The sequence below is a fragment of the Cucurbita pepo genome, chromosome 9, assembly GCF_057944985.1.
Source record: "Cucurbita pepo subsp. pepo isolate OVF chromosome 9, ASM5794498v1, whole genome shotgun sequence".
NCBI classification, from domain to species: domain Eukaryota; kingdom Viridiplantae; phylum Streptophyta; class Magnoliopsida; order Cucurbitales; family Cucurbitaceae; genus Cucurbita; species Cucurbita pepo.
Window position 1 is genome coordinate 3,100,256 of NC_141806.1, and position 21,632 is coordinate 3,121,887.

The window sequence follows — 21,632 nt, forward strand, 5'->3', positions numbered from 1 at the left end:
ATGGTATATTTACACAACAAATTTGATACCAACGATTTGTATTATCTATTTATAAACCCTTCGAGAGATTTTCACTGTTATCAATGCAAGCAAGAGCGTTGGCTGTGAGTCGGACCGGTTAGATTGGTGAATCGAGCCACCTAAATAGAGTCTGCAACTCAATTTCTCTATTTTTAGGTTTTTTTTTATTAATACGTCATTAATAAATAAAATTTCATAAAACTCAAATATTAAACATTCACGAGCAGTAATATATCACTAACAGTCAGGTGGGTGAATCGAGATTGCTCACGTCTCGAATGAATTCAAGCACATGTTCGAAGAAATTCTGACCTAAATAGAGTTTGAACTCAATTTCTTTATTTTTAGGTTTTTTTTTTTTTTTTTTTTTTGTTTTTTAAAAAAAATCTACGTTCATATATTAATACGTATTACATTAATAAATAAAAATTCATAAAATTCAAATATTAAACGTTTATAAGCGGTAATATATCACTAACATGTTAAATATTTAGGACGAACAGAGCTTTCCAAAATGATATGATATTGTCCACTTTGAGCATAAGCTCTCATGGGCTTCCCGAAAAGGCCTCACACCAATTGAGAGAGTATTTTTTGTTTATAAACGCATGATCATTCTTTAAATTAGCCGATGTGGGACTTTCATCATCCAACAAACCCAACGCTTATGTTTTGGGTTCGGTAATCTAGGTTGGTCAGATTATCGAGTTATACAAACACACCTTTTGACTATTGACACCTCATAGATCATCTATAAATATTTTTAACGTCATTCTAAAAAAGTTCATGAGTATTTATGGAACGCTGTGGTAAATTTTTTAAAACAATTTTAAATGTATTATTATTAATAATAGGGGTATACAATGACTTTTATATTATTATTATTATTATTATTTAATTTTTTTTTGGGAAAAATTCCAATAGCTTAAAATCGGAGGTATATATTTAATCTCCCACACGCTTACCGCCCAAAGGCACTTGAAGAGTGCGAACTCCAAAAACCCCTCGAGTCGGAGAAGAAGAAGAGGGAAGAACATTCGTTTGCTTCGAAAATCTTCCGCAGAGCTTCTCTCTCGATTCAGAGAAAAGCTTCAGTCAATTCATGGCTTCCGTTGATTCGCGGCATTCCACTTCTTCAACTCCTATTGCATTGGAAGACTGTTACGAAGGGGAGCATGTTGAAACCAACGATTACTACTTCGAAAAGATCGGCGAACCTGTTCCTGTCAAGCTCAATGACTCCATTTTTGATCCTGGAAGTCCTCCTTCCCAGCCTCTTGCTGTGTCTGAGAGTTTTGGTCTTACATTCGTTGCCCATTTGTCTGGTTGGTAATTTCAATTGCTTCCCCTTTTGTTGTGAATACTGTTGATTTTCTGAAGAATTTTGTTTGTTTAGGGTTTTTTGTGGTGAGGACCAAGGATGTAGTTGCTTCAGCTAAGGAGATGAAAAACGGGGGAACTGGTTCTTCAGTCCAGGATTTGAGTATTGTGGATGTTTCCGTCGGGAAAGTTCATGTTCTTGCACTTTCCAATGATAATTCTTTTCTTGCTGCCGTCGTAGCTGGTGATGTTCATCTTTTTTCAGTTGACTCGCTGCTTGATAAGGTAGTGCTTTTAACTGAAGCTTGTCCTAATTTCAAAGCACCGTTCCCCTGAAATGTCATTTTGGTTATTTGCATCAACGGGGAAAATATCACAATCATTGGTTAAGTACGTTACTGAATTAAATTCCTGCACGGAGTAATTACATGGTTTTTCTCTCTGGAACTTACAGTAGTATTTTGATGAAACCTCTAACTCGCCTTAAGATCGAAATCCGCTAATCTCTCAGCAAGTTTTCCATTTATTTAACGCTGTTTCACTCTTATTGCTAATGGTTTTTTTGTTTTGTTTAGTTATTTTTCTTGCACGTCATTTTCTTATATTTCATTGCTGCTATGCAGGCTGAAAAACCCTATTTCTCTTGTTCAACAACTGATTCCAGTTGCATCAAAGACTTCAAATGGACCAGAAAGCCGGAAAATTCTTATCTGGTTCTTTCAAAACATGGAAAGTTATACCAAGGATCGGCTAGTGGTCCTTTTAAACATATCATGCACGATATTGATGCTGGTACGCTGCGTACTTTTGAACAGTAACTTATGTTTATAATTCATAATGGCAAATTTATGTGGCGTTTGATAAGTTTCTTACATTTTATGTTAAATGACTGTATATTTAATTGACGATGGTTAGGACTATTGTTTTCACACTTCTATTAAACTCGGTTTGCTCATCAAAATACATTATTTAATATTGAAATATTGCATGTTGTTGCTTTTGCCCCAATTTTTTTTTATCCTCGAGTGATAGATAGTTTATCTTTTAGCTCGTGTTACAGTATGTATATCAGTGTATTATCTTATATGGTGGTGCAAACATCATATGTCCGTCTACACCATTTGTCAGAAGCATCACATTCTACAATAAAAAGCTTCAAAATTTCAGTTTAAAAAAGTACAGTTGCCTTGGTCATGGATATCTTGGGCTATTGAAAGGCCTATTTAGAATTTCTACTTCAAGAGGACGAATCTTTTTGCAATGTATAGGCAAGGAGAGATGCTGAATTTCCTTGAACTTTCTATTTTTTCCTGTGAAATTATCCAGTACTGGGTGTCCCTTCATAAAAATTAGACGAGCTCTCTTAAATTTGCATCTTTCTACTCAATTCTTCTAGGTACTTCATCTATTGTTTATCCTTGTATATTTCATTTAAGCAACGAGACTTTGTTTGTCCATATATGTTTTGTCCCTGTATAGTGAACTATTTTAGTTATTGTATTCTTTTTGTTCTTTTTTTTCCCCACATATACTCTGCAGTGTCTTTGGAAGAGAAGTTCTTATTTGTTTGTATTTTCTTGCCCCTGCTTTCTTGCTATTTTTTTTATTTTTTATTTTATTTTATTTTTTTTTATGAAAGCAATCCATTTACATGAATTATTATGAGCAAAGCTTATACATGTGGAGCTACTATTTTTGAACTTTTTAAAAACCTTATTTTGGATTTTAGTTGAATGCAGTGTGAAAGGAAAATTCATTGCTGTGGCTAAAAAGGACACTCTTACCATTTTCTCATATAAATTCAAGGAACGACTTTCCATGTCACTCTTGCCGAGTTTAGGGAATGGTGACACTGATACGGACTTTGCAGTGAAAGGTTCTCTCTCTCTCTCTCTGTGCGTGTGTAAAAATGATGTCTGTAAAGTGTTGAAACGTGAAGGTTTCATAACTTTCATCATTCTTTTTATTTTTTCTTTTGGTGAGTGATGTCTCTTATATTTTACTTTTGTGATCTATCTGAGTGGAACTCAAACTTAGTGTTTCCAAGATTAGCTACAAGTTGAGTTTGAGTTGTTAGCATGGAAAGGAGTACCTTGCATTCTTCCTCAGTAATCTCAGCATACTTTTTTTATTCTTATTTTAACCCTATTTAGTTTGGCTACTATCGTTGGATAGATTTGATTGCCAATGATTAGTGGTAAAAGAAAAAAAAAAGAAAAAAAATTCTTGATTGGGATGAATTGTCATTGTTATATGGGGGTTTTTGACTAGAGAGAAATCATGGGAATTTTGAAGACATTGCTTCTTCTCCCATGCAATTTTAGATTGGGATAATTGTCATTGTCGTGAGTTATTTATTTTAAATTTCAAATATTATTTTTTTAATAATTATGCGAAGCCAAAGTTTCATTGAGATGAGTGATAAAACACTAACAAGCTTACAAACTAAGACAAAAGGAGCTAAAATAAATCTCCAATTGCAGGGTTTTGGGAACTCTATGGCTAGTCTGAGAATTTGCCTCTTCCTTCCGCTTATGTAATTCTTTTTACTTACTATGTGGTTCCTTCTCCAAAATAAAAATATAACTAAATGAGGTTTCCAATAGAACAAGGAATTATCATGCAAGTTAAATTCTAACTAAATTGTAATAATCCAGAAAATTTAAGAAAAGTAAAAAACAAATATCTGAAAATTAAAATAAATTGAAAATGATAATATTATGTAATAAACAACAAAAATACTATTTTTACTCTTAATGACAATCTTATATTTATCATTCTAGAAAATACTTCTGGTACCATGTTTTAACTTGATTTTTCCTGATTTGTCAGTTGACTCTATCAAGTGGGTTCGTGCTGATTGTATCATTATAGGATGCTTTCAAGTGACTGCAACAGGTGATGAAGAAGATTACTTTGTCCAAGTTATCAGAAGTAAAGATGGAAAAATCACTGACGTGAGTAGCTGTGATTTTCTTTTTTTTCTTCTTCTTTTTATTAATTTTTTCAATCTTTTCTCCTTTTTCCATTTCTATTTTCCTGAGAAGGGTTGTGTTCATGATTGTGCTTATACCTTTTTTTTTTTTTTTTGCTGTCTTATGGAGCATTTGGCTTGAAAGGAATGAGATAATTTTTAGAGGCTATAAGAGGTCTTGGAAAGAGGTGTGAGATCTTGCCAAATTTAGGCATTTGTAAATTAAAAATTTAAGGACCTTTGTAATTATCATATTCTAAGTTTTGTTCTTCTGCACGGAGTCCTTTTTTTTTTGGTTGGGTCCATTGTTGTTTGAATAATTTCTTTTGGCTGTTGTTTTTTACTAGCCCTTTTATATGCCTTCTTTCTAATTGAAACCTTGGTTTCTTGATAAAAAAAAAAAAATCTCGTACACTAGCTTTATTGATGTTTACGGTTGCTATTGTGGAAATTATTTGTGAGAGATTAGTTGGTTTACCAACTGGTATAGTTTATCTCATTGGGAAACAAAAACATTTATAGGGTAAATAAATCCTTGAATGTGGAAAGAAAATAATGCGCTTGATTATTTCTTTCCAAGGATTCTTGCCAGAACTTTTACCCCATTCAAGGACAACGCAAAAGGATGAGGACTGTGCTTACTCACAATAATCCTACAGCAAAGGGAATTTGATTCGAGAGGGATTGCGAAAGCCATTTTCCTAAGAGAGCTCTATAACAAACTCAAGATTCCCAAGTTCTAACCCACTAAGAGTGAGCGACTTTCCCATAGTCTCCCAATTCACTAGGTGCGCTCCTCCCCTCTCTTCAACCTCTTCCCAAAGGAAATCTCGCATCAACTTCTTAATAACCTTACACACTCTGCTAGGAGAATGAAAAAAAGGAAAAGAAGTAAATTGGGATACTACTAATTACTGAGCTAATGAGAGTTCCTGTTTCACCTTTAGAGAAAAAGCTAGTTGAGCTTTATTAGATTGGCCATGTGTAGTCTTCTTAGTAGAAAATGAGTAGTTTAGATCGAAACAAGGTAGATGGTTGTTTGAGGGAACCTTAGCAGTCATTATTCAAGGAAATGATTGCTAAGGTTACGAATACATTGATTAAGAAGCGAGGAAGATCATGAATAATTTTTTTTTCTTTCTTGTGTCTTGACAAAATCTTAGATCTGTGGATGATGTATCATGTTATTGTTATTATTAATATTTTTACCCCAAGCATTTTTTATATACATTGAGAAAGTTTGCATACTTTCCCTGTAATTAGTGCCCTAGATTGAAGATCAATCACCTTCCTTTTATTGGTTATAAATCTGTTACTTATTGTTCTGATCTTCTGAATGATAGTAACAGCGGAGAGTTATCATAGTTTTCGTATTTGTTTCCACAAACGCATACTAAATTGAATGTAATTTGCTTAACAAGAATTATGAAACAGTATCATTAACTGATCAACATGTTGTAGTGAATGTGTTATTGATTTATTTATTTTATATCTATTTTGGTAGATTAATTTTTGTCACCCTCTTTTGTAGGTTTCCTCAAATAAAGTCTTGTTATCGTTCCATGATATATATTCAGGTTTCACTCCAGACATTTTGCCTGTTGAAACTGGGCCTTGTTTATTATTGAGTTATTTAGATAAATGGTATGTAGAAATCACTTGGTCTCATTAAAGCTCTGAATTGAATTTTACATGGAATTCCTCTTTTTTTATTTTTATTTAGAGAACTTTTTCCCGTTACTTTGAGGTTATTCTTTAATTCTGATCCTACAGGTCAACTTTATTTATTACCTTTCTTGATTTGGGTGCAGCAAGCTCGCAATTGTTGCCAATAGGAACAATACAGATCAGCATATTGTGTTGCTTGGTTGGTTGCAAGAGGTTGAGAATGAAGTTGCTGTTATTGATATTGAAAGAGATAAGTCACTCCCGAGGATTGAGCTTCAAGGTTAGGGATCTCGTGATTTGACTACCACAGTTCATTAGCTTATCTTGTTTCCATTTCCCCCCTCCCTAGGAATGTGTCCCATTTTAATGCATTGAGTCATCAAATGAGCTATGATTTGCATTTCCTAATATAAATGTAGTCTAAAAGACGTTTCTCTGGATGTGTATTTGTGTATCATCTCTTTAGAGTTTAATTGTTTGAAGAATCAAATAAGAAACATATTTTCTTTATATTATATTATGACTTTTCCTGCCTTGTGATTTTTTGATCGCTACATTTATGGCTTCCTTAGAGTTGGTTTTTCATGACTTAAATATTCTCTTGGATTGGAGTCCTTTTCTTGTTTGTTAGGCCAGTCCTGTTTGGCTATTTTTAGGCTGTTTTTATTTTAGTCTTGTTGGCCAATGTTGGTCCTCTTTTATTCTTTCTATTTTCTTCTAAATGAAAGTTTGGCTTCTCAATACAAAATGATTACAATGCGGTCGATCAATTTATTTTGGGACATTATCCAATTAATATACTTGTGCTTTTCTTGAATTTTCTAAGAGTTGGTTCCGTTCTGTTTTCTTATAGCGTTTCACTAGTTATTTGATTTTCCCTGGTGTTTTCAAGTGCACACACAGAGGGAAGTATCATTTCCTGAAATTTAGTGTTGGGTTGCAGGGCTTGTTACCATTAGAAACTTTTGATTGCCTTTACAGTCATTTTTTATTTACACACCTGTGTGAGATTAGGTTTTAATTTTTGTACTTCTGCAGTATCTCTTCTTCTGTGATATAATTCTATCTCTTTCTTGTTTCAGACAACGGTGACGATAATTTGGTAATGGGGCTGTGCATTGATCGAGTTTCTCTCCCTGGAAAGGTGGAAGTCCAAGTTGGAAATGAAGAGATTAGAGAAGTCTCGCCATATTGCACTCTCTTGTGTCTTACTCTAGAGGGAAAACTCATTCTGTTTCATTTTTCTAGGTACTGCCTTATCTGTTTTGAGACCTTGCTTGTTAGTGTTACCCAAGACCAAAGTCCATTTACCCCCTTGTTAATAGCAGCCTAAATAGTATGATTATAGCTCCTGATTTTCTTTTACTATGTTTTTTTTTGAACTTTTCATGCAGTGCTAATGAATCTGAAGCTTCAGATGAGACTGTTTCTGCTTGTGATGAGGAAGAGGAAGACGATACAGTAGTGCCTACTGATGATCAGCCTCAGCTCTTTTCTAATATTGATCAGCGTCCAGTATCTAAAGTAGATGAGAGTCCAGTTATTACCAGAGAGAGTAATGCTAAAAGCCAGCAAATGGATTCTTTTGCTTTTTCACAACCATTGAAGCCTTCTACCTTGGAGAGACCGAACAACGAGATTGGGAATTTCGCTAAGCCTGCTAAAAATTTTACTGGTCTTGGATCTGTTGCTTTTTCGGGGCAATCTGTGGACGTGCCTAGCCAATCATTGAAGTCCTCTATCTTGGAGAGACCCAACAATGAGATTGGGAACTTTAATAAGCCTTTTCATAAATTTACTGGTCTTGGATCTGTCGCTTTTTCGGGGCAATCCGTGGACATGCCTAACCAATCGTTAAAGCCTTCTTTCTTGGAGAGACCCAACAATCAGATTGGGAATTTTGATAAGCCTGTTCAGAAATTTACTGGCCTTGGGTCTGTTGCTTTTTCGGAGCAATCGGCGGATGTTCCTAGCCATCCCTTTCTCAATGTTAAAGAATCAACAGTAAAGCAAAGTTTGGGTGCTGCAAATGCTTTCACAGGTTTTGCTGGAAAGCCTTTTCAACCGAAGGATGTTCCAAGTACATTAACACAAAGTGGGAGACAAGTAAGTGCAGGTGCTGGTAAAATTGAATCTTTACCAGTGATACAGAGCTCGCAAGTATCTTTGCAAGACAACTTCTCGTTGGGTAAAATTTCTAATAAGAAGCAAGATGGTTCAGAGCGAAATTACGGCAACGTCCCCTTGGCAAAACCAGTAAGTGAAGCTATGTAGGAAGGATAATATTTTTCTATATTTCATTGAGTGGAGAAGAATCATATTTAAGAGACACCCAATCAAATAAGCAAAAAACATGCTATCAATCTAAACCCATTAGGAAAAGAAAAATACAGTTATAAACATATACAAGGTAACAATCCGAAGCATAAAGCCCTAATTTACAGCTTGATTTTCTAGAGTAAGGTCTAAACGAGGAATTTTGAACAACTCTAAATGAAACTTTCACTATGTGGTTCTTAAGAGGAAAGAGTGATTAGGGTTAAGGATTTTACGCCCATTAGTTTAACTACTAGTGTGTATAAAATCATACCAGATTAATTAAGGAAACTTCCCCAAAGAAAATTTCATATTTTAAGAGGCCTTCATTTCTTGAAGACAAATCTTAGAACAGGCTCTTAGAGTCAACGAGACCGTTGAGGATTATTGAAGTCAAAAGCGAGAAAGTTGTAGATGCGTCATACTCCAAAATAGTTAGATTGTGCTCAATTAGAGTTACTCAATTTACATCTTAACTCTATATTCCATGTGTATGCCAGATTATAATTTTTTTTGCAGCCAAGTATTCTTTTTCGTGAAAAGAGTCGACGACTATGGTTTGCTTGTTGTTGTGCTGTTGTGTGAGATTTTGGAGGGAAAGAAACAATAGGATTTTTAGATTGAAAGATCGGAGAAGGAGGTGGTGATCCTTCATGAGACATCATACCTCTATGGGTTTTCGTGTAAAATTTTTTGTAATTATTCTTTAGGCCTTATTTTACTTGATTTGATCCCCATCTTGAATTAGAACTTTTATGGAGTATTACTTTTGTCTTCCCCTTGTATCCTCTCATGTTTTCTGTAAGCTTGATTTTCTATATATTTGTGTGTATATATATTTTGTTTCTTTCAGATTTTTTTCTGGCTTCTTCAATGCTTCCTATTCTCTACAGATGACTGAAATGTGCGAAGGGCTGGACATGCTTCTAGAATCTATAGAAGAGCCGGGTGGTTTTTTGGATGCCTGCACTACTTTCCAGAAAAGCTCCGTTGAAGCTTTGGAGCTTGGCTTAGCCACTCTTTCAGATCAATGTCAAATATGGAGGGTAATTATCAATTATTATTTTGTGTTTTTTAGTTTGTTAATTATTTTTTTCCTGTACTTTGGCTGACTGAGAGTATGGTTATTAATTTGTATAACCTCACTATTTATTGCTAGAAGTACTAGATTCAGAAAAGGAGAAAAAATGTGAAAAATTAAATTATGGAGGATGAGTGGCTGCAGGGCTTCTCATTTTGTAGCAATGATGTGTAGAGTAAGAGAGATCAGCGAAGGGAAAAAAAAAAAAAAAAAAAAAAGAAAAAATAGTGAAACGACAATAGCTTAATGGAAGCATCACTGAAAAGGAAACTAATTGAAAACGATATGTACGGTGTGAGAAAAGATTGCTATATTCCCTGTCCTATGGCCAATGCCAGTACTGGATATCAACCTTGAAGAAACTAATTATGTTTGACTTGAATCATTTGAGAAAGAACTATTTAACCTATTCAAGGCTTATTTCTTATGTAATTTTACTATGTTTTGTTCTTTCTTTCTCTCACTTTTGGAGTTTGTATCTTTTGAGCTTTATTCTCGTTTCATATCTTCAATGAAACGGTTCGTTTTGTATTTCGAAAATAAATAAAGCATAATAGTCTGTTGATTTGCAAATTACTTGAGCTTAGAGAATATCAGAAGTAACCCAGGTTTCAAGTGTTCTCTTGGAATGTGACTCAGAGAAGAGTTATTACTATGATTAGTTGCATGCATTTCTTTATTGATCGTTTCCTCAGATTTGCTGTTTATATGACTTTAATGGGGATTCTGTAGATATCTAACGTTGATTGTTCTTTTGGTTAGTATGTTTGGAATAACTTGTTGTTTTGAATTTAATTTCATTAGTTGGTGAACTGGATGTTAAAAATAATAGAACTTTTTAGAACTAGAATAAAAGAAGATTTATGTTGATGAATGCCCTTTTGATTTTCTCATATCAAATTTAGAAAATATTCCTCTATTGTTTAGTTCTTTCGATTTGAATTACATACTATAATTTTGGTCTCTTCTTTTTGAGTCCCTTTTTCCTTTTCTATTTCTTCCCACAATCCTTTTCCTTGTTGTCAATACTGTTATCTTACACGTGAATTTCATTTTTCCTTCTCTTTGCAGCGCACAATGACTGAGCGTGCACAGGAGGTACAAAATCTCTTTGACAGAACGGTTGAAGGTATTTAAACCTCAGCTTCTTGTTCGTTTATACTACATGATTGATGGCGACCTTGTTGGCATAGAATATGGCATAGAATATTCCATGTTGATGTAGTTAATATTGGAAAAGTGATTTGTTTAGTATGTATTGAATATTTGAATGTCACAAAGAAGTAGAATAAGAAAGTTCCATGTATATCCCTTCCAAACGTCGAAGCTAAAGTTTCTCTGTAAAATAATCTCATTAGTTATCACGGGAATTTGATTGACGATACGGGGATCCTGAAATAAATAACGATTGTAAGTCCAGTCATCACGTTGACTTGGTTGAATATCAACATGTAGGTTATAATCAATTGATTTCTGGTCATAATTTCATATGTATTTTACATTTTTAGTTTATTTGGTTTCAGTTTTGTCAAAGAAAACATACATTGAAGGTATTGTTACGCAAGCTTCTGACAGCAACTATTGGGAACATTGGGATCGCCAAAAGTTAAGTTCTGAATTAGAGCTAAAACGACAGCACATTTTGCAGATGAATCAGGTAGGTTATCGATTGTTTCGAAAACAAATGAATTCCCTCAATTGGAGATGTGATGTATCCATTATGTTCTTCTCTTTTCCAGAATATGACTAACCAGTTAATTGAGTTAGAAAGACATTTTAATGGCCTTGAGCTGAATAAGTTCGGTGGAAATGATGAAACTCAAGTTAACGAAAGAGCTCTTCAAAGGAAATTTGGATCTTCGAGGTACGTCAAATTTTGTTCAGTGAGAAATTTATTAGCTTTATTACCGTTTGCTTTTCAGCTGGTCGTTTTGAGTAGCCCGACACACGTTTCTTCCTCAAAATTTGTTTCAGGCAAAGTCATTCCTTACATAGTTTGAATAACATAATGGGATCTCAATTAGCAGCAGCTCAACTTCTTTCTGATAATCTATCAAAACAAATTGCTACACTCAATATCGAATCGCCCTCTTCGAAAAGGCAGAGTATCACGAAGGAATTGTTCGACACTATTGGAATTACTTATGATGCTTCTTTCAGTTCTCCAAATGTGAACAAAATTCCAGAAACTTCTAGTAAGAAGCTTTTACTTTCTGCTGATTCTTTTTCAAGTAAAGATACATCGAGAAGAAAACAGCGGAGTGGAGCGAAAATTTCTGAAACGGAAACTGGGAGAAGGAGAAGAGACTCACTTGACAGGGTACTGTGTTTCCTTGAACCCCTATTTTCATTTTTCTTACCTGTGTTTCATATGGAACTTTGCTGTCAATTTAAAATAAGATCTATATTTTTTATTAGTAAAATAAACTTGGATTAAGTGCCATACATGGAAGATGGTTCAGAACTTGGCAAGTTGTTCTTTGACCACCTTTCTTCATAATGCCCATTCATGGATTTCTTGTATGGAATGTTGTTGGAACAATGAGGATGCATATGGCCCGACACATGCCTATGCCTCTCCCTACAGTACATTTTGAGACATTTTAGGTTTGGTAGGAGTAGACATGATTTTGGCGAACGGTTATATGATCTTGTGGAGCATTCTTCTGGTGTTCGATTGATACCAAATTTGCAAACTCTATTTTTTATATAGACAAACATAACTCTAGAGTTGCTTGCTAAAACTCACTCCGGAACCCTGACTTTTGAGGTTTATGACTTGGGGCTCTAGTGGCCTTTTTCGAGCCCGTATCTGACATTCATGGCAACAACGTTGCTTCTAATCTTGCTTATACCTCAGCTTGGCTTTCACGCACACTCTTTTTTGTGTGTTGGATGATGCACCATCCTCCTCCTCGGTCATATCATGACACTTGTCTACCTCTGCCCTCACGTGGTCGTATGGGCGCCACTCGCCTTCTGCCTATTTGCTCCTGGAGGTCACAATTTACTCTCTTCTTGTCACAGTTGTGATATCTTCCCCCACTTATACTAGTCATCGTTCTCGATGACACAATCGCATCACGGATTTGAACAAACTGCACTCATGCATTCAATCAAGAATGCACCCTTCCAACCAAGTGTTTTATGTTATATTCTATCTCCATCCACCCAAGTTGATTACCCATCTGTCCGAATTTAACATGCTTCCATCTACCTGGATCCTGAGTACTTGTCGGATTATTATGGGGTATTGGCTTTATGGATTTCTGCATTTTTTAAATAATATAAATTTGCAGTTTTTCTTCATTTTTTTGTCAAGACAATTGACTCTCTTTTCTTGGGTGGATAGTATATCCTATTCCCCCGGGATAATTTTGCACATTAACGCACTGTTTTTTGCTTAACAATTTTGCAAACTTCCTATGCTTTTGTATCATAACATGAATCCCCTGTAAAATTGGTGCAGAACCTGGCTAGCGTTCAACCTCCGACAACCACCGTTAAGCGGATGATCTTGCAAGGAACACCATTGTCCAATGAGAAACAATTTCGTTCTCCCACACTTGAAGGACCAGCAACCGTTGCTCGTCCAGCTAGTCGCATAGCATCGTCTATGCTATCATCATCATCCAAAAATGCAGGTATAATCCCAAAGATGAAGCATAATCAGAAGGTTTCTATAGTCATTTGTTTACTGTCAGCTTTTACAAATTCTCTGTTATGAAGTATTTTTCTTGTTCTTAAAAGTTTTGAATGTTTCGGCTTATATTTATATTCGATATCCAGAACAAGGCTCCGAGAACCCCGCAACGCCTTTCTCATGGGCTAGCCCTCCTAGACAGAAATTCCAACCACCGCAAAAAACTAATGGTACAGCACCATCTCCTCTGCCAGTGTTCCAATCATCTCATGAAATGCTGAAAAAAAGTAATAGTGAAGCGTACAGTGCGGCTTCAGAAAACAAATTTGCAGAGGTGACTTATCCTGAGAAGTCAAAAGCTTCTGATTTCTTCTCACTCGCTAGAAGCGACTCGGTCCAGAAATCTAATATGAACTTTGAGCAGAAATCATCTATCTTCGTAACATCATCTAAACCGATGTCCACGCCGAAAGATTCCATTGAAACCTTGAATCCAAACAGTCAGAAAACTGCTAACGTAAAGGAGAGACTTACAACTCCAAGTCCACTTTTTGGATCTGCAAATAAGCCTGAACCTGCATCTGTTGGTACAACATCTTCTTTGGTTCCGATCGTTGATGGACTGAGAAAGACTGAAGAAAAGAAACCGCCGACCGTGTTTTCACCATCAGTTTCAGCACCAGCACCTGTAAATACTCCTTCAAGTGCGTCGACTTTATTTTCAGGATCTCCGCTAAGCAAATCATTTCCAAGTCCTGCTGCTGCTGCTGTTGTAGATCTCAATAAACCTCTGTCAACATCAACCCAATCGAGCTTCGCCTTTCCGGTTGTTTCTGTTTCTGATTCCCTATTTCAGGCACCTAAGATGGTATCACCACCATCTAATCTATCTTCCTTGAATCCTACATTGGTATCCTCGAGTAAAGAACAACCGATGCCGAAATCAGATGCTGATACCGAAAAGCAAGCACCGGCTTCAAAGCCCGAGTCCCGTGAACTGAAGCTTCAACCTTCTGTAACACTTGCTGTTGGAAATCATGTAGAGCCAACTTCTGTAACCCAGACGGTTTCCAAAGATGTGGGAGGACATGTTCCATTTGTAACAGCGGATGCTCAACCACAACAGTCATCTGCTGCTTTTGTTCCATTACCTACACCAAACTCGACTCCTAAGGTTTCTGCAAATGGTAAAAGTGAAACTTCAGATGCTTTGATTACTCAGGATGACGATATGGACGAGGAGGCCCCAGAGACGAATAACGTCGAGTTTAGTTTGAGCAGCTTGGGAGGATTTGGAACTACCTCTACGCCTATGTCGAATGCTCCTAAACCAAATCCATTTGGTGGTTCGTTTGGCAATGTGAATGCAACCTCAATGAACTCTTCCTTTACTATGGCTTCTCCTCCAAGTGGAGAGTTGTTTCGGCCTGCATCGTTTAGCTTCCAATCTCCGCTGGCTTCACAAGCAGCATCACAACCGACAAATTCAGTTGCGTTCTCTGGTAGCTTTGGCTCTGGAATGGCTACTCAAGCTCCCGCTCAAGGCGGGTTTGGTCAGCCTGCTCAGATTGGAGTAGGGCAGCAAGCACTGGGTACTGTTCTTGGTTCATTTGGACAATCAAGACAGCTTGGTCCTAGTCTACCTGGAACTGCTACAGGATCCCCTGGCGGTTTTAATGGTGGTGGCTTTACTAGTGTGAAACCTGTTGGTGGTGGTTTTGCTGGTGTTGGTTCAGGTGGTGGCGGTGGTTTTGGTGGTGGTGGTTTCAGTGGCGGTGGTTTTGCTGGTGCAGCCTCTACCGGTGGAGGATTTGCTGGTGCTTCTCCCCCAACGGGAGGTTTTGCAGGTGCTACCGGTGGAGGTTTTGCAGGTGCTGCAGGTGGAGGTTTTGCAGGTGCTGCAGGCGGAGGTTTTGCCGGTGCTGCAGGTGGATTCGGGGCGTTCGGCAACCAGCAAGGAAGCGGCGGGTTCTCGGCTTTTGGCGCTGCTCCTGGTGGATCAGGAGGAACTGGAAAACCTCCTGAACTTTTCACCCAGATTAGAAAGTAGTCTCATATTCACCTTGACAGAGTCCAGAAAAAGGTATGTACATTAAATTTTGGTAAACTCAAAAAGTAGAAAAATTCAGGTGTGTATTTTATTGCTTAAGCATACCAATGATGTATTATTAGTTAGCAATATGAATTTGCATATTCCTATCTTTCCCATTGCTAATGATTTTTTTTTTTAATTTTTTTTTATTTTTAATTTTAATTTTAATTTTTATGATTATTCAACATACTTAGGAAAATAATTTATTTATAAGGTTTCATTGAAGAAATAAAATTTAGAACTTTTACAATTATATTTGCTAAAATTATTTTTTTTTAATAAATTATGTAAAATATGGTTTTTCATAAATGATTTACTTGTTCTTTTTTATTCAAAGAATCCGTTCACTCGTTGGTAAAAAGTGTTAATAAACTTTCGCTTAATTTAGCCTATCGAAAAAGACAAAACGATGTTGTAAGAAACGTTTAGACATTCACATGATTCAATCTATAATAAAAGACAAAACGAAGATGATGATTATACTTCTTATCTGACTATTTAAAAACTTGCTTGAAACAGGCAAGCTAACCAAAATTCGCTTGAAACAGGCTAACTAACCACTCGTTTTAAGTGTCAAATAGTCTCTTATTTTGAAACATCGGTCCATATATTTCATTTTAGTCTATATACTTTTAACTATCTATTAGTTCTGTATTTCTAATAAATTTTCATTAATAATTTTCGTCTTTTTTTCGTCCAATAAAAAGAGTACATAATAATAACATTTTTATGACCGGAAAGACTAATAGATACAATTTTTTAAATAAAAAAAATTAACATTAAAATATAATTTCAAAATTCATTGGGAGTACATAGACAAAATTTAGGCATATTTAATAGTAAGAAAATTAAAATTTAAAAAAAAAAAATCACAAACTATAGGAACTAATTACACCTACCATATAATAAAAATTCATTCTTATTCTATGAGTTGCAAACAATTTCTTTCCTTTTAATTTCTTATAATTAAATTAATTCCTGAAATTATTAAAAGAAAAAAAAGTACATGATTTTTTCCATAAAAAAAAAGATATTTTATTGTATGGATAATTTGAAAAAAAAAAAAATTATTTAGTACATAAAATTAAAATAAAATGGATTAATTATAAGGTAATTAGAACAAATTAGTTAATTACCTTTGAAAACACCAACTTATATGAAGTTTATGATATAATTTAAGTAATGTTGGCCAAATTTGGTAAATAAAACATAATGAATTTATGTTGTAATAATAATAATCTAACTTAAATAAAACAAATAAAGAAAAGAATTAAATATGACAAAATCAAACTTTCTTTAATTTAAACATATTCCTAATGTAGAGTGGTAGAAAGGAGAAGAATAAAGTAGCCACAAAGGAAAACCCTAATTAGGGTTATAATTCTTATAATTAACCCTTAATTAATTAGGGTTTTTATTAATAACAACAAATAATCACATTACCTAATTATTAGATATCAAATTAGATTTAACCATTTTGTGAAGACTAATTATAAATCATATTATAATAAATGTTAGGGTTTCGGTAAATATTAGAGTTTACTGCATCATTGGTTTAACCAGTTAAATCGCTCGAGTCGACTAATAAATATTAGGGTTTTGGTAAATATTATGCTTTACTGAATCATTGTTTTAACTAGTTAAATTGCTTGAGTCGACTAATAAATATTAGGGTTTCGATAAATATTAGAGTTTCAATAAAATATTAGGGTTTCGGTCAATATTAGAGTTTCAGTAAATATTAGGGTTTACTGAATCATTGTTCTAACTAGTTAAATTATTGCTTGATTTGACTGATAAATATTAGGGTTTCGGTAAATATTAGGGTTTACTGAATCATTGTTTAATTAAATTACTCGAGACTAATAAACATTAGGGTTTCGGTAAATATTATATTTTGCTGAATCATTGTTTTAACTAGTTAAATTGCTTGACTCGACTAATAAATATTAGGGTTTCGGTAAATATTAGGGTTTACTAAATCATTATTTCATCCAATTAAATTGCTCGAGTTGCCTAAAAAATATTAGATTCCAGTAATATTAGGGTTTACTGAATCATTGTTTTAACCTTAACCAGTTAAGTTGACTAATAAATATTAGGGTTCGGTAAATATTAGAGTTTACTGAATCATTGCTTTAACCTTAACTAGTTAAATTGCTCGAGTTGATTAATAAGTATAAGGGTTTACTGAAACATTGCTTTAACGAGTTAAATTGCTCGGATTGACTAATAAACATTAGGGTTTCAGTAAATATTAGAGTTTGCTTAATCATTACGGTAACCCGTTAAATTTCTTGAGTTGACTAATAAACATTAGAGTTTCAGTAAATATTACGGTTTACTGAATCATTGCTTTAGCCCGTTAAATTTATCGAGCCAACTAATAAACATTAGAGTTTACTAAATCATTACTTTAACCAGTTAATTTGCTCGAACCGATTAATACATATTAGGGTTTCGGTAACGCTTATTTATTCTATAATTTTTCATACAATTTTAACCTTAAAACACACATTACCAAACATTCGAAAAATACTAAGATTATTTTGTTCCCATTAATAAAAGGGATTGTTTTTTTTTTTTTTTTTTTTTTTTTTTTAATTTTATTTTTTTTATTTTACAGGTAATAAAAAAAAAACATTATATTAATATTCAAAAATAGAAATTAATTAAAAAAGAGAAAAGTTGAAGATCATTACAACTGGGTAAGTTGATGGGTAAATCTGTGTTAATAATTAATGAATTAATTAATTAAGATAAGATTTTATTTTTAGAAATAAAAAATAAAAAAAAAAATTTGAATTTTAGTAACTGCTTATAAACTTTGATTAAATCAAATCAGTTACAAAATCAAAGGCCACAAAAATTTAATGGAAAGCCAGCTAGATGTGATGAAGATAATTATGAAATATATTATTTATTTTAAAAAAAAAATTCAAAATTTAATTTTAATTATTTAATTTCTCTAATTATATTTTTTAAAACTCAAAATAAATTTAATTGACATAAAATATATATTTTCGGTAAATAGGTCAGAAATTTAAATTTTTTATATGGTAAAAAAATTATCTAATACGTCAAAATAATAATAATAAATTAACCCATTAAAATAAATTAATATCTTATTCAATCTTTAAGATCGAGCATGACCCACTTCTCAATATTTCGTGATTACAACGTAATTAAATTTTTAAAAAATTATGAATAACGAACGGTGTTCGTAAGTTGGGTCGAGAGGCTTTTTTTAGACTCAATTCAGTTGTCAGGTCGAAAACTTCAATTTATTCAAATTTTTTCTTTTAATAAAAATAAAATATTAATTGGTATAATATTTATTTATTCATTTTTCAGACCGTTAATTAAAATTTACGACTCTATTGTAAAATTAAGTAAAAATTATATATATATTAAATAAAAATATATATTTTAAAATTAATAACAAAGTCGGGTTGGTTTAGACAACTCAATGTATAAAATTTTCGAACACAACCCAACTCAAATAAATTTATAACCCAATCCAAACGGTACGAATTGTATCAAGTTGATCGTGTTTTTTGAACACATTTATGAACGACCGTAAAAGTCATAGGTTGTCGTTGTCTTCTTTAAGGAAATTGCAATGTCCCTAACATGTAGTAATAATAATTAACAAAAGAACATAAACTCAATTTTTAAAATTAAAAAAAAAAAAAAAAAAGAGAAATTAAATGAAAAAAAAAATTATTAAAATTATTTGGATAATTATTTTTGGAAAGTTTAATAAATGAGATGGGATGGTGTTTTATCTCTTGCCTTTTTCAGATTAAACTCATGAATCTCTTCCTTTAGTGGCAGATTCTTTTTAGTTCATAATTTTTAATTATTTATTATTTTATTTTTTTAAAAATATAATAATTATAGTTTAAACTTTTAAATAATAATTCATCTCAGCTCCAAAAAAAATTAAAAAAATTAAAAAAATTAAAAAAAATTAAAAAAATTAAAAAAATATGTATTTTATTTTATAATTTTCATGGTAATTACTCTAATTTTGAGATTTCTTTCCATAATTGAAAATTAATTGCATTAATTTCAACCAGAAATATAAACCCAATTCCTCTCTTTAAATTTCTGTCACAAATTTGAGATATTGAAAAAGAATAATTTTTTTTTTTTTTTTTGGTTGGCAATGGCGGAAATTGAAGCTTCCAGTATCTCCGCCGCGTACGGCGGCGACGACGGCGGCAGACCGGTGGCGGTGAAGTTGGAAAAGATGGTGGTGGATGAAGTTGACGGCGGCGATCGGCAGTCGTCACAGGAGCCGAACTCACGGCTGTTGTTGGATCTTAAGCTTTCTAATGAAGAGTCCGGCGAGGGATCGGCGGAGATTTTGAAGAGGATAGTGTCGGCGCCGCCGCCGCCGCCGCCGGTGACGGTGGATTCCTCCTCTTCTCATGGTCATGCAAATGAGTTATCTTCAAATTCAAAATCAAGGGTTTTTTCATGCAACTTTTGCAAGAGGGAATTTTCCACTTCCCAAGCCCTAGGAGGCCACCAAAATGCCCACAAGCAAGAAAGAGCCATGGCCAAGCGCTGCCAAGGAATGGAACTCGGTGGCGGCCGGCCGCCGTATTTAGCGTCATATTACCCGTATACCGCCCTCTCATCTCATTCGTTCTACGGTTCGTCGCTTGGAGTACGAATGGATTCGATGATTCATAAGTCATCGTATCGGTGGCTCAAATCACCAGGGTTACAGTTTCATGGTAGTTTAGCTTCTCGACCAACAGTGAATAATCTAAGAATATCTGCATTTCAAGCTCAAAATGGTGGGTTTCGATTAACGACGATGATGAATAATAATGTTGAATCAACGAGGAGATTTGATGAAGATAGAGCGATTTTGATACCAAATTTGAATCTTTCGGAACCCGTGTTGAAGATCGAACACCATGTCGACGATGGTCATGAACTTGATTTATCACTCAAGCTTTAGTTTCGGTTTGATCTTCATATCATTTATTTCTATGAATCAACACAAAATATTGTGTTGTTTTCTTTGTTATATCGAGAAAGTTTTAATTTGTTGTAATTTCCCTTTTTAAATACATGATTTGTCTTTTCCTTTTGTAAATGCTGCTCGTCGAATCATCAATCGTCTTGTTCGAGCATCAAACAGTTACGTTTAATTTTTGCATGCCAAATTCATATTTTTGGAAATGTTTCGTATTTAGACGTATTATTACTTACAATGCAAGAATATTATACGGTAAAATAATTCGAATGAAATAGACAAAAACCCTAAAGGGGTCATGTAAATACCGTTCCTTTAACTTTGAAACGGTAAGCTCTCTTCCTCGTACCGGCTCTTACGGTTGCTATCATGTAATGGTCAGGTGTGCTACGACGTCTGAATTTTGGTACCCGAGATGTTGAAAAGATTATTACTAGCCCAATATGGCCATGTCCAATAAATATATTTTATGAAAAAAGATTTAGATATTTTAGGAATAAAGATATCGGGTTATTTTAGGAATAAATATAGAAAATAAAATCTAGTCGATTACAATGTATCCGAGCAAAGTTGGTATAAGTTGTCAGATTTGTTGAAACTTTTAGTATGCTCTGTGGTTGTAGTTCTAACTGATCTTCTACGTCATAAATGATTTCTTGAGATTAGTAACGAGTGACTTTCTTCGAGTTGTGACTCGTCTGTGACTCTGTGAAATATTAGTGAGGTACTGTCAACACGAAGGGCGGTCTCTAAGTCGTCAATTGGAGAATCAAAGCAGGCAAGACAATATTTTCGTTGAAAACCATAGATGTTAGAGCACGTTTAGGATAATAAGACACCGAAAGAAGCCTGAGACATGTTCGTGATGCTTTTCTCAAAGAAGGATGAAACGAGATTACAACTTTTGGAGAACGAGCTGTTATCAATCTCACAACGGGACATGACGATTGCTCAGTACTTTCACATAGTCAAGTCGATCTGTCTGAAGATTACTGAATTAGATTTGGAGTCTGTCAATGGAGAAACTCGAATGAAGAGGATCATCATCCACGGACTGTGACCAAAATATAGAATGTTCGTTATTGCTGTACAAGAATGACTCGCTCAATAAAGTTGGAAATTTTGCTAGTTAGCCAAGAAGTCGTGAATAAGCAAATGGGAGGCATCATGCTGTATTTGCTACAATTGTAGGAAGAATGGCCACATGTCCAAGGATTATTGGTCCAAGAAAAAGTTCGTCGATAGCAATGTGCCAACCTCGGAAAAGAAGATGGAGGATAGAGGGGACGTAAAAGCACTATATGCTTTAGAAGAAGACGAGCTAGCAGTCATGACGATGGTAAGATCATGAAAAAAATTATGTCGTTCGAGCAAAACCAAACCTAAAAACTAGTGTCAATACTAGGAGATGTCAAACCCGTCTCTTGCAAGTGAGTTTACAAAATAAAGTATCCCCCGAATTGATCAATCGAGAGATACAAGGCTTAACTTGTAGCTCGAGTGTTCTCTAAATAATATGAA

General features: G+C 34.2%; 2 protein-coding genes across 5 annotated transcripts; both read left to right on the top strand.

The window, feature by feature from the left end:
• The first annotated feature begins 994 nt into the window (after positions 1-994).
• On the top strand, positions 995-15,224 carry LNO1 (Nuclear pore complex protein). Of its 4 annotated transcripts, XM_023685819.2 has the most exons (16): positions 995-1,346; positions 1,418-1,626; positions 1,965-2,133; positions 3,071-3,217; positions 4,174-4,298; positions 5,847-5,959; positions 6,127-6,263; positions 7,066-7,231; positions 7,378-8,239; positions 9,193-9,345; positions 10,452-10,509; positions 10,904-11,037; positions 11,120-11,244; positions 11,355-11,700; positions 12,850-13,024; positions 13,170-15,224. In XM_023685819.2, exons 1-16 carry the CDS (start codon positions 1,124-1,126, stop codon positions 15,071-15,073), a joined length of 5,046 nt encoding a protein of 1,681 aa, XP_023541587.2. In that variant the 5' UTR covers positions 995-1,123; the 3' UTR covers positions 15,074-15,224. The 4 variants fall into 4 exon arrangements, with proteins under 4 accessions (XP_023541587.2, XP_086983274.1, XP_023541588.2 ...); XM_087127148.1 differs by lacking the exons at positions 995-1,346; positions 1,418-1,626 and having other exon boundaries at positions 1,994-2,133; positions 3,081-3,217; XM_023685820.2 differs by lacking the exons at positions 995-1,346; positions 1,418-1,626; positions 1,965-2,133; positions 5,847-5,959 and having other exon boundaries at positions 3,081-3,217.
• A 4,062-nt stretch (positions 15,225-19,286) lies between these two features.
• Positions 19,287-20,093, top strand: LOC111802040 (zinc finger protein 1-like). The gene has a single exon (XM_023686296.2). It carries the CDS (start codon positions 19,287-19,289, stop codon positions 20,091-20,093), a length of 807 nt encoding a protein of 268 aa, XP_023542064.2.
• Positions 20,094-21,632: the final 1,539 nt, after the last annotated feature.

Excerpts from the sequence above, each read along its gene's own strand:
- LNO1 (XM_023685819.2), top strand. The coding sequence starts at position 1,124 with ATGGCTTCCGTTGATTCGCGGCATTCCACTTCTTCAACTCCTATTGCA. Across the intron at positions 4,299-5,846 it reads AAGATGGAAAAATCACTGAC|GTTTCCTCAAATAAAGTCTT; the intron begins GTGAGTAGCTGT and ends CCTCTTTTGTAG. Across the intron at positions 13,025-13,169 it reads ATCATCATCCAAAAATGCAG|AACAAGGCTCCGAGAACCCC; the intron begins GTATAATCCCAA and ends TTCGATATCCAG.
- LOC111802040 (XM_023686296.2), top strand. The coding sequence starts at position 19,287 with ATGGCGGAAATTGAAGCTTCCAGTATCTCCGCCGCGTACGGCGGCGAC.